Source organism: Cetorhinus maximus, chromosome 21, assembly GCF_964194155.1.
Source record: "Cetorhinus maximus chromosome 21, sCetMax3.hap1.1, whole genome shotgun sequence".
Classification (NCBI taxonomy): Eukaryota; Metazoa; Chordata; class Chondrichthyes; order Lamniformes; family Cetorhinidae; genus Cetorhinus; species Cetorhinus maximus.
In genome coordinates, this window is record NC_135899.1 from 69,610,440 (window position 1) to 69,622,715 (window position 12,276).

At 46.4% G+C, this 12,276-nt stretch overlaps 1 protein-coding gene across 3 annotated transcripts in view; it reads left to right on the top strand.

The window, feature by feature from the left end:
- Positions 1–12,276, top strand: part of LOC144695969 (calcipressin-2-like) — a 183,761-nt gene that overhangs the window by 158,716 nt on the left and 12,769 nt on the right. For all 3 annotated transcript variants that reach the window (XM_078567093.1, XM_078567092.1, XM_078567094.1), the window contains one exon: positions 3,161–3,332. In XM_078567093.1, coding sequence (XP_078423219.1) covers positions 3,161–3,332 — 172 coding nt within the window. The remainder of the gene's footprint in view (positions 1–3,160; positions 3,333–12,276) is intronic.

Sequence of the window (12,276 nt, forward strand, 5' to 3'; positions counted from 1 at the left end):
ATAAACCCATGGTGTGCCTAAGGTGCCTTATGTTTACATTTTCGGGTGCTACGTCTTGGTGCTGCCCCCTCGCTGGGACTGGCATCTGAGACAGCCTGCTCACTCTGCTGTCCTGTTGGCCTTGATGACCCTGGCGGCCATCCTCTGGCCCATGGAGCCTGTGCTGGCCCCGCCTGGGAGGGAGCTGCCAGTGCCACAGCTGGCATCTCCCCAGTTGTTGCAGCCTCACTCGATGCAATGGTCACTGGCAGAGGGGTGGAGGAGCTGCCGCCCTCATTTGGAGCGCCCTGAGAGGAGCTCACAGAGACAACAGGCAGCTGCTGTGCCGATGTGAGGTCGGTTCAGACCTCCCTGCTCCCCATGGATGGATGGGCACCGAGCTGGGAAACTTGGTGCCCAGACCATCTCCCACACTGGCACTGACCAACTGAGGTCAGTGCTGATGTGAGGGCTTGCTGGTCTGAGCGCATCCCAAGGAAGCCCTGATTGTTCTCCTGGAGGAGCCCCTCCACGAAAGTCGCCACTCTTTCCATGGAGGACACATGGCGCTCAACCATGAGGCACGTTGCATTGGCAATGGTCCGTGTAGCCTCCTCCGCCATGGACACCAAGCCAAGCATAGCTTCATGTATCTCCACCAGATGCTCCCGCACAACCAGCCGTGTTTGCTGCATCGCGACGACTCCAGAGGCACATCATCAGCCACCGACTGAGCATGTGCCTGGTCCCCTGCAGTCCTCCAGCTGCTGGTGCCATGGACACTCTCTGTCTCCATCAGCTCCTCCAGCGACTGTGAAGTGCCCTCACCGCTGTGCCCCAGGACATTAGCCGATGATCTAATTCCCACTGAGGTGCTAATATCTGTGTTGGTGCCTGCCTGGCAGAGATGGTGTGACACTGATGAGTCTGAGGCTTTAGGGCCCTCAGGTGTGAGAGGGGGCCCCTGCTGCTCCTCCTCCCGGCCCTGCTCCACTGATGCTGAAAGGAAGAACAAGGACATTTGATTAGTTAATGTGGAGACAATGTCAATGTGCATCCCTGTCCCCCGGATCATTATGCGCTCATCCTTCCCTAAGCAATGGTCAAGCCATGTTGCAAACTTCAATCACTGAACATTCAGCACTACCATGGGCTGTTGGGAGAACAATGGTGACCTCGGTGCTGGGCAAACATACCTGTCTGTGGCATCCCAGCCTCACCGATACTGGGGGACCTGGGCGCATGGCGCCTCTCCAGATCTAGGGCCTCCTGCTCGGCTAAGCATCGCCACCTGGGCCAGTCCTCAGCCGCTCGGCGGTATTATGAGCATTCTTCTGCTGAAAAGGAGAGAAGAGCGTCGATTAGTGCTACTTGTACCTGGATTCTCTTCACAGACGGCCCACCCCAACCAGAGTGAGACATTGCAGGGCTCCAGTGCCTCCTCACTCCGCTGCTGCTGAACACTCACATGAAGATGCCAGGCCTGCTCCCCGCCCCCCCCCCTCCCATCTCTGCCCCTCCGTCCCCGCCCCCCACCCCTTGGCCAAATGCTGCCTACATCACATTAGGCACCACGCGGTCTAACCTTCCATAGCAAGGAGGCACAAGCACGTGGAGCACAGAGGGCAGCAGATCAATCGGTACCATGCCACCTTGAAGCTTCCCTCCCAGCATATCATCACCCTGACTTTGACATGTCCTGGAGTTCCAGCACTGCACCTAGGTGCAGATCCTCCAGGTTGCCCCCAAAACAGTAATGCGGGTCTCAGTGTACCACATGCTGCAGGGGCAGAACCCATCTCTTCACCACCCTCTCAGGTGACCTCGGCATGGGCAATATCTGCTGGTCTACCCAGCAAAGGACATATGCCGTCAATGACTCAATGCAGTCACTACACTCAGACTTGGTTGGCAGGGGGTTGCCAGGAGGGAAAGCTTACCTGCTGGTTTAAGTGACCAATGCCAACATGGTACTCACCCTTCCCAAGTACAAGAGGTTGTTGAAGCGCATGCGGCAGTGGATCCACGCGCGTCGCACCATGTCGTGGGAGCTCATGACCGCTGCAACCTCCTCCCAGGCACGCTTGGTCATGTTAGGGGGCCTCCTCCTCCTGTCCTAGGGTATAAGGACCTCCCGCCGTGCTGCCACCTCCTTGAGGAGGACAGCAAGGCAGTCGTCTGAAAAACAAGGGGCACAGTGCCCCCCCCCCCCCCCCCCCCCGCCCTACCCTCCGGCCTGGCCTGCTCACCAGCAGCGCTCTGGGGAGCCCTTCCTTTGAAAGGCGGCAGCAGCTTTTTAAAACAGGCGCCAGGCCGCCATTGGACCCGGCAGTCGTTGCAGTCCCACCACCGCCCGCCCACTCCCGCTGTCCTCAGAAGCCACGATTCATGCTGGATGTGCCTCAATTGGCCCGCCCGCTCCCACTCCGCCCGCTTGCCAGCCAGAAAATCCTGCCCCTGGTTTCATGCCGTCGTGAACCCGATTGCGTTTTATTGTCTGCTCGTGCCACCAAATACTCCCAACACCAGCAGGCACGGAAAATCCCAGCCTAGGTCAATTGAAAATTTCAAGACTGAATTTGGTAGATTTTTGTTAGATAAGGGTATTAAGGGTTAAGGAAGTAAGGTGGGTTGATGGAGTTAAGGCACAGATCAGCCATGACCTAACTGCATGGCAGAACAGGTTCAAGAGATTTGGCGCCTACTTCAGGTTAGAGGAGACTCAGGCTAAAAACGAAAAGTTATAAGTTAGTTGGAAAGAGGAAACTCAGCTAGAACTTCTTCGCCCAAAGTATATTGAACTTAACCCTTATTCAATATTAGGCAAGCTATTGAACCAGGCAAGTGGAGACACTTAAATGTCATTTCAGGAGAGAGAAAAATCTGAGGGATCCGATGTAAACATGGCTAAGTATGGCTGACCTGTGAAAATGTGACGAGTGTTTTTTCGTTTGAGTCCTATGGCCTTTACTGGTCCAAAATTTCTAAACAATGAGTACATGGCGTGCATAGAGGAACAAGAAACAGTTAAGAAACCTTCACAGCTACAGAATGAAAGAAGTGGTGATGTAATTAAAAAGAAAAGCCTTGACATTTCTGCTATGGCAACTTTAACCATCGTAATTTATCAAGCTACTTTGGTAACCAGAGTTTCCATGTATTAATGGGTTTTATTTTTCAGGTCCAGAACAGCAAAGATGAGGTCAATAACATGTACTTGAGCCCGCCTCCACCCGTGAAACAGTTTCTCATCTCCCCTCCAGCCTCTCCTCCAGTTGGATGGCATCCGATTGAAGATGCTACTCCCACCATTAATTATGACCTTCTACGTGCAATTGCTACTCTTGGTCCAGGTGGGATATAGCATTATGAATAAAGAAAAATTGAGTGATTATGTAGATTTAGTGTGCATGTGCTCTAAGCTTGGTTTTTTAAAAAAAAATCAAATCTGGTGTAGAAAGGCAGTAAATTGATCATAATCCCATAGTTAAGTATGGTGAAACAATTGGTGTCAGTTTTTACTTACTGCTGAGATGAAGAATCTCTCCTTTAGAGAATTACATTCACTCGACATTGGTAAGAATGTTCTCGGCCCACAAAGTCAAGGTCAATCAGCAGATAGCATTGAAGTGCAAATGTGTATGAGAATTGAGCATTTCTGTTTAAGTAGCCCAGAGTGTATTGTCTTAAATATTTGTTGGCTGTAGCAATTTTGCAATAATAGGTTATACTTTTGATTAATGGATAGACAAAGTTGTAAATGGTATGTTTTGCAGTGATCCATGAGCATTGCCTTTTACCGTGTAGAAGAAAGATTACTCTCCATCCCAGAGGATGGACATTTCCTTATGGTTTTGCCTGTTAGAGATCTTTCAACATCAAGGTTTCACTCTTTCAAAATGTATTTTTAAAATCTATTGATTAGGAACAATCCGCAGTGAAACCATTGTTCCATAAAGAAGCACTCTTAAGACGGATTAGACCTGAGGTGCATTTAGCTGACATCTGTTATGGGTTTAGTTACTAAGCACCTGCTATTGGATGTTGACCTGACCTTGCTATTAATTCCTATGCTCAGGTATAAGCTGTAAACATTTGCTTGAGTCTTTTCACAAAAATATGCAGGCAAAATATTTACAGTCACCTGGATAGAATTAAAGCAATGAAGTAAAAGAATACCAAACGTAAAATATTTGAACAACGTATAACTTTTCAGGTTTCAGTGCCCTCTGCTGGTCTATAGCAGCAGATATTTTGAACATTCTGTGTTTTGAAAGAGCATTTTCACTTTTAATAAATGATGTAAAAGCGAAATACTGAGGTACAAATCAGATTTGATGCTATAAGTTTATTTTTTTTAAATCAAAATTAAAAATGTGAAGATTGTATGTTGCAATGCATAGTTTGCAAAGTAATTTGCTCTGCATGTGAGTTGCCCAGTGTCATGACTCACTGGGGATAGTGCGCAGTAATATCAAGCCCCACTGTTCCCTGAGATGTGACAAATGTATAAGGTTTCACCAAACATTCTACCTAATTGTTTAATTTAGGTTAACAGAATACGAGCACCAGGTCTGTAAACTTAATAAGTAAATAAGTGTTTATTGAACAAACTGTCGTTAACCAGTAGGAAAAGAAAGGAATATGAACTGCTAACTTCTAACACTATAACTTAAACTCGACCCTCTTCTTAAATCCACACACACACACACACACACACACACACACATATGAACGGCACCCAAAACATGGATATTAAGGGTGGGATAAAACAGTTCAACAGCACCAATTCCGGTGTACAGGATTCGATGGGTTGATTTTGATCGATGTCTTCCAAATTCCTTTCACTTCTTGTTGATGATACAAGGTGGTCTTTCAGTATTTAGCTCACCGGTTGTGCACTTGCCTTTCAATGTCTCTAACAGTGATATTTCCCTTTACCTCTGGACAGGGGTCTTCAGAGAGAGAGAGCAGGTTATAGAGATATAAGGAGAAAAAGCCAGCTAGCTATTGTGGAGTTACTGGAATCTTCCACACACAGGAGAAAGAGGTTTTAGGTCTTAAAAGCAAAAAACTGCGGGTGCTGGCAATCCAAAACAAAAACAAAAATACCTGGAAAAACTCAGCGGGTCTGGCAGCATCTGCGGAGAGGAGCACAGTTAACATTTTGAGTCCGTACGACTCTTCAACAGAACTAAGTAAAAATAGAAGAGCGGTGAAATATAAGCTGGTTTAAGGGGGGGGGAAGGTGGGACAAGTAGAGCTGGATAGAGGGCCAGTGATAGGTGGAGATAGCCAAAAGATGTCATAGACAAAAGGTCAAAGAGGTGTTGAAGGTGGTGATATTATCTAAAGGAATGTGCTAATTAAGGGTAGAAAGCAGGACGAGCAAGGTACAGACAGCCCTAGTGGGGGTGGGGTGGGGTGAAGGAATCGAAAAAGGCTAAAATGTAGAGATAAAACAATGGATGGAAATACATTTAAAAATAATGGAATTGGGAAAAGAAAAATCTATATAAATTATTGGAAAAAACAAAAAGGAGGGGGAAAATCGGAAAGGGGGTGGGGATGGAGGAAAGAGAGTTCATGATCTAAAATTGTTGAACTCAATATTCAGTCTGGAAGACTGTAAAGTGCCTAGTCGGAAGATGAGGTGCTGTTCCTCCAGTTTGCGTTGAGCTTCACTGGAACAATGCAGCAAGCCAAGGCTGGACATGTGGGCATGAGAGCAGGGTGGAGTGTTGAAATGGCAAGCGACAGGGAGATCTGGGTCATGCTTGCGGACAGACCGAAGGTGTTCTGCAAAGCGGTCAACCAGTCTGCGTTTGGTCTCTCCAGTGTAGAGGAAACCGCATTGGGAGCAACGAATGCAGTAGACTAAGTTGAGGGAAGTGCAAGTGAAATGCTGCTTCATTTGAAAGGAGTGTTTGGACGCTTGGAAGTAAAGGGGCAGGTGTTACACCTTATGCGGTTGCATGGGAAGGTGGCGTGGGAGGGGGTTGAGGTGTAGGGGTGATGGAGGAGTAGACCAGGGTGTCCCGGAGGGAACAATCCCTGCGGAATGCCGCCGGGGGGGCGGTGAAGGGAAGATGTGTTTGGTGGTGGCATCATGCTGAAGTTGGCGGAAATGGCGGAGGATGATCCTTTGAATGCGGAGGCTGGTGCGGTGATAAGTGAGGACAAGGGGGTCCCTATCATATTTCTGGGAGGGAGAAGAAGATGTGAGGGCGGATGTGCAGGAGATGGGCCGGACACGGTTGAGGTCCCTGTCAACCACTGTGGGTGGAAAACCTCGGTAAAGGAAGAAGGAGGACATGTCAAAGGAACTGATTTTGAAAGTGGCATCATCAGAACAGATACAACGGAGGCGAAGGAACTGAGAGAATGGGATGGAGTCCTTACAGGAAGTGGGGTGTGAGGAGCTGCAGTCGAGGTAGCTGTGGGAGTCGGTAGGCTTGTAATGGATATTGGTGGACAGTCTATCACCAGAAATTGAGACAGAGAGGTCAAGGAAGGTAAAGGAAGTGTCAGAGATAGACCATGTGAAAATGATGGAGGGGTGGAAATTGGAAGCAAAATTACTAAATTTTTCCAGGTCCCAACGAGAGCATGAAGCAGCACCGAAGTAATCATCGATGTACCGGAGAAAGAGTTGTGGGAGGGGGCTGGAGTAGGACTGGAACAAGGAATGTTCCACATACCCCATAAAGAGACAGGCGTAGCTGGGGCCCATGCGGGTACCCATAGCCACACCTTTTATTTGGAGGAAGTAAGAGGAGTTTAAGGAGAAATTGTTCAGTGTGAGAATAAGTTCAGCCAGACGGAGGAGAGTAGTGGTGGATGGGGATTGTTCAGGCCTCTGTTCGAGGAAGAAGCTGAGAGCCATTAGACCATCCTGGTGGGGGATGGAGGTGTAGAGGGATTGGACATCCATGGTGAGGAGGAGGCGGTTGGGGCCAGGGAACTGGAAATTTTTGATATGATGTAGGGTGTCAGAGGAATCACAGATGTAGATGAGAAGGGACTGGACAAGGGGAGAGAGAATGGAGTCAAGATAGCAAGAAATGAGTTCCGTGGGAAGGTTTTAGGTCTTGTTCCTTTTAGGCTAGGAACTATTTAGCTGCTCTGCTCTTCACATAATTCTAATCCACAGTCCAACAGAAAATAAAAAGAAATGCTCCTTACACCAGGAAGGGCATTTTTTGATGTTTTGGGCCTAATTTCTGTCTGAAGGCATGTTTCAGTGCACAAATGGTCACAGTTTGAATTTTCTTTTTGGAGGAAATCCAATTTTCCTCTGCATTCCCATCCCCACGACATTATCTCGGGCGTTTTTGTGGGTTGGGAATGCCTAGTCTGCAAAAGCGCACACCCACCTCCGCTGAGGTTTTAAATGAGGAATAAAAATTGGATTTCTTCCTGCGCACCATTTTCACCTGGTGGTGTTTTGGAAGCCCGTTAAAAGCACACCGAGTTTGAGAAAATAGCTCAGAATCTCCCAGTCGGCGTGCGGGAGCGGGCCCTGCACGCTGACGTATAAAATGACAAGTGGTGACGCAGGGCGTGCGTCCCGACGTCACCGCGCATCATTCCGATTTTCAGTTCGCCAGGCACACAGCGGATTCGGCTACACGCCCGCCGAACTGTCAAAGGCCTGTTAAGGCCATTAAGTACCTAATTAAACTAATTGCCTGGGCTGCCCGTCCAACCTTAAGATTGCCATGCAGGTGAAGAGCCCAGGCGGCCTTTGCATTTTTCATGGACCCTCATCCACCGGTGGGATGAGGTTTCGTGAAGGATTTATAACTTTAATAAAATTTTTAAATAAAATTCATAGATATGCCCTAGCTCATGTGACACTTTCAACTGAGGGGATCTGTCTGAATGATTTTTTTAAATATTTTTTTTTTCAGTTTTCCACAATCAAATTAATCTCCCTGAGGCACGGAGCTGCCTCGGAGATTTCTGCACTCTTTCGCATACATGTGCAAAAGAGCACAGGCCCCGACTCTCCCTCCTTCCCCCGCCCGCACAGGGAGCGCTGAGCACTTCAGAACGTGCGTAACGCTGGGCGGGCTGAATTGGCCCACCCACATAAAATGGCGGCGCTCAGCCGATCGTGGGCAGCAATCGGCTGCGTGCCCACCCAGCCTGCGCAACGGGGAGAAAATTCTCCCCATAGAGTCGGGACCATTCTGAAAGGTGTGTAAAATGTTTTCACACTTCAAATGTCACAATTAGGTACTATATTCTAACGTAGATTAATCATAGGGATCTGTCCTGCAAAGGGTTAAGTTGATCTATACATTGACCTGTTGTGTAATTGTTCACGTGCATTACAGTACTTTTCCAATGGAAAAAATAACCTGATGCAGTGAGAAATGTTACAAAATACCCTGTCAACCTGTAGTGTTACATTTTGTAGTATGATTTAAATGGAGTGAGAGCTCTGGCAGAACTAAAAAATAGCTGCTTTTGACACTAGAAAAAAATCTAACCACCTGCTCCCTTCCATTCATTCACAAGCACTCTGCTTTGAAATTGAAATGAGCACCTCCTGTTCTTTCCATCTCAGAGTACTCTATTGTTTGGACAGCTTTGACCATTATGAATGCTATGCTTTGTTTCAAGTTTCAAGGGTTTCAGCACAGTCGGTGTTCCATTTATCTGAGAATGAATGACAGATTTCAGAGGTTGTAATAACAGATTAAGCCTTTGATGTGATTTCTGGTTTGTTGACAAGCTATAGGATTACAAGCGTTAAAAGGTTTTTTTACAGGGCAGAATGCATTTTTTTCTTAGTGTCAATGATGGTATGGAAAATGGAGGCTTTTTTTGGATGGTGAGAGATTATTTTCCCAAGGAATATTAATATTTTCCATTGATATTGTATGGAATCTGAGAACAGTACACAATGGATACTGGGTGAGTGGCTATGAAAGAGACATGTGGGTGTATGGAGAGGGCATGGGGGTGGCAGAAGGTGTGGGTGGAGGGAGTGGGGGCCTTTAGACAGGAGTCTTGCTACTGTTGCCAGTGATGGACGTGGGCCTTCTCACCAGCCAACCTCCACACTGCACTCCTCTTACACTAGTTCGTGGCTCATAAACTGCACTGCGAACCTGAACCCTACAAGAAAAGACAATTTTTTTTAAAAAAAACCTCTGAGACCCATTAGAATTGTGGTTGAAAATTTTGCATTTTAACTGACCAGAGTAGGAAGAGAACTCAATATTTTAAGTCCAGCTTGTGGCTTCAGCCAGTTGGAAAAATTGAGAAAACCACAAGTCAAACCCAATCTTATTGTAAAGCAGTATAGGTTGAGTTACGACCATGTAAAGAGCGGTAAAATGACTCCCCAATTCTCCCCTTCCGGGGGCTTGAATTTTATGTGCCCCCAACAGACATGTTTCCCACAGGAAAGTGCACGTAAAATAGGGTGGGCACCCATCCCACCACCTTCCCGCCCACCCCGAGCTCTCCCCCCATAATATGCAGGGCAGACGGGGCACCAAAATCGGCATTCCACCTGCCATATTTAAATGAATAAACAAGGGTCAATTAGACTTGTTATCAAGCCAATGACAACACACTGCCCACGCAATAAAATATTTGGCGTGGGCAGCAAGGCGGGAGTGGGAAGCCCGATTTTTTTTTAATTCAAGGGCTTGAAGAGCGGGAATGGTGGGTGGGGAGGGTCACTCTCTTCAGGGCCAACATGCTCCATGCTAACATTGTTTCCGTGGGGGGGGCATACCGTCCACGCCCACCCCTCCCTCCCCGGTGCTATTCAGCCCAGGCCTGACTGTACAGAGTTGTTTTGTGAATTTATAGGGGACGTGCTTCGCCAGAACTGCAGGAGTCCCACTATTTGTGCTTTCAGTTTGTAAAGAATTAGACAGGTTTTCTTAGGTTAAACAAAGAACAGGACAAGCTTATTGAAACTATATCCTGAATTTAAAAAAAACTAGGTAAAATGTGACCACCATTCACACATTCGCCTGGGCCCAGACACATGCACACAAGTACAGATAACAGTATAAGATGATAGACTTGAGAAATCTTTACAGTTCATGAAGAAGATACAAAGGAGTGCATGGTTAGCTGGTCTCGATGTGGCGATGCCACGTTGTGGCCATTTTGTTCAGTTGTCTTCCTAGGTGTTGTGAACGGAGCAGATTTTCACATTTTATTCCCAAAAGATCTCGATTTTCAGTAGATTCCTCTTCTCAAGATGGTTACTTTGCAAATCTGGGGACAATACTTCTGAGAGAGACAAAGAGGATAAATACCTTCAGCTGCCTGGTTCAGTACAGCATTGTCTTGATCTCTCTCCTGCTTGATTAAAAAGTCTCTTAATGTATTCCGCTGGCTTTATATTCCAGCCAAATTCTATTAGTCCATGTCTGCTGCAGTCATTGTTTTAGAACAGGTAATTGCATTTTGATGCCTCATCTCAGAAACATTTGCGAAGTTTCAGGATAGTGTAAAGCCAACAGGAGATGGGGTCTTTCACACTCGCGGTGGGTGGGGGGTGGGGGGGGGTGCTGATTGTCTTTTTTTTACATCCCACTTGGTGGAATGCAAGCTGTATATTGTAGCCATCCGGGCAGTCTCCATTGTCTTTAGAGGGTTTCAGTTTTTTTAAATCCAGCCAGAAAAGGAAAAATTAGAAATTGTATCTTTATAATAAACACACCCTTGTAACAGCTGCAGTCCTGACTCACGGACAATTTAAAAGCTCTGAAATCCTGGAATTTATAGCTTCTGCATTTTAATCTTGACTAAGTGATGCAGTACAAACACACAAAACAATTGGAACAGCCCTTGAAGCCTATTGAAGTTTTCTTTGTAGTTTTTTGCAAATGACATTTTTACATGATGACAATGGCTGGTGCCAATTACAGACTTGGTTTTAAAATTAAAGAAATGGAAGGAGAAAAGGTTTGACTAGTTCAGATATTTACCAGATTATTACTGATGGCCACTCTATGAGCATGCTTTCCAACATGGAGTACTAAACGTACTGCACTTATAAGAACAAGTGAACATCTCATTCGTAAGTTGCAATTGAGTCCAACTCCAAAGGTGAAGAAGAGCAAACCCGATTTGATAGTGATGTTGGCTAGAAAAGTGAATATGCTGAGGTCAGGATATTGGTTAGAAATCTTGATTGGTTTTGTTTTCTCCTTTGGAAAAATCAATTTTACAAATATGCCAGAGAGGAATACTGTACGAACAAGAACAAAGTGGAATTCTGGATTAACCGGTGCAGTGGGGCAGCCTTCATTCTGTGCTGGTATGCAATCCGGTTCTAAAGATCTCCATTCTGAACAGTATTACAGATTAAAAATGCTCTTCAGCATGGTTCTTCTGAGAATCGCAGAATAGCTGCATTCAACCAGTCCAGGCACCTTTGCCAGGATTTTACGGCCCCTCCCACCCGATACGATGATACGGTCCCGCCAAACTGAATGGAGATTTAAGTGGCTCGCCGCGTCCATCGGGGGTGGGACACGCCGCGGCCGGGCCGTAAAATCCTGGCCCTCATCTTGAGGAGTTGGCATCAGCCAAGGTTTCTGATTAGCCAGTTGAATGCCCTGAATCTTCCTGTTGGCAAGCTCTTGCTTCAATCATTAAAAATAGTCGACTGCAGTATCTCCAGAAAGCAGTTGTTTGTTGTGCTGATGATATTTTTGTAATCCAAGCAACTGCTATCATGAAAATGCGTTTTGTTGGTGGAGCTGTTGGTGAAAAAGACTTTCTGTGCGACTCTGAATGCAACTGACTGTGACAACATCAGCAGTTACTGCACCCATCACCGAGTCAAACAAAAGCTGCAGATGATGATTTGTTGTTGGTGAACTATTCATTGGTAAATCCTGGGTTATTGAACGTTTGTGGTAGAGTTTACTCACACCTTACTGCTTTCAGTCCACAGGCAAAATTGTAGGAATTTTCTCCCACACTGGACATGCCAGTGAGAAGAAAGCAGCACTGGAATCCTCTAATTGACCATGACCTATAATCAGGAGCTAGCCAAGCACATGAAATAGCACTGTGAAAACAAGGTAGCTGATCACTAGCCAAGTTGTCATAGATTTGGATGTTAATGACTGAGATATAAACAATTTAGCTGGCCAGGAACTACCAGTCTTATCTGTAAGCTTCTTCTAAGAGAGAAGGCAGACAGAGACTGAGGCCCCTCGAAATGTCTGATGCACTAGAAAAAGGAGTGGGTGCCTTGAAGCAAGCAACGTGACAGTCAGCCACTACAAAAATAAAAATACCTGGAAA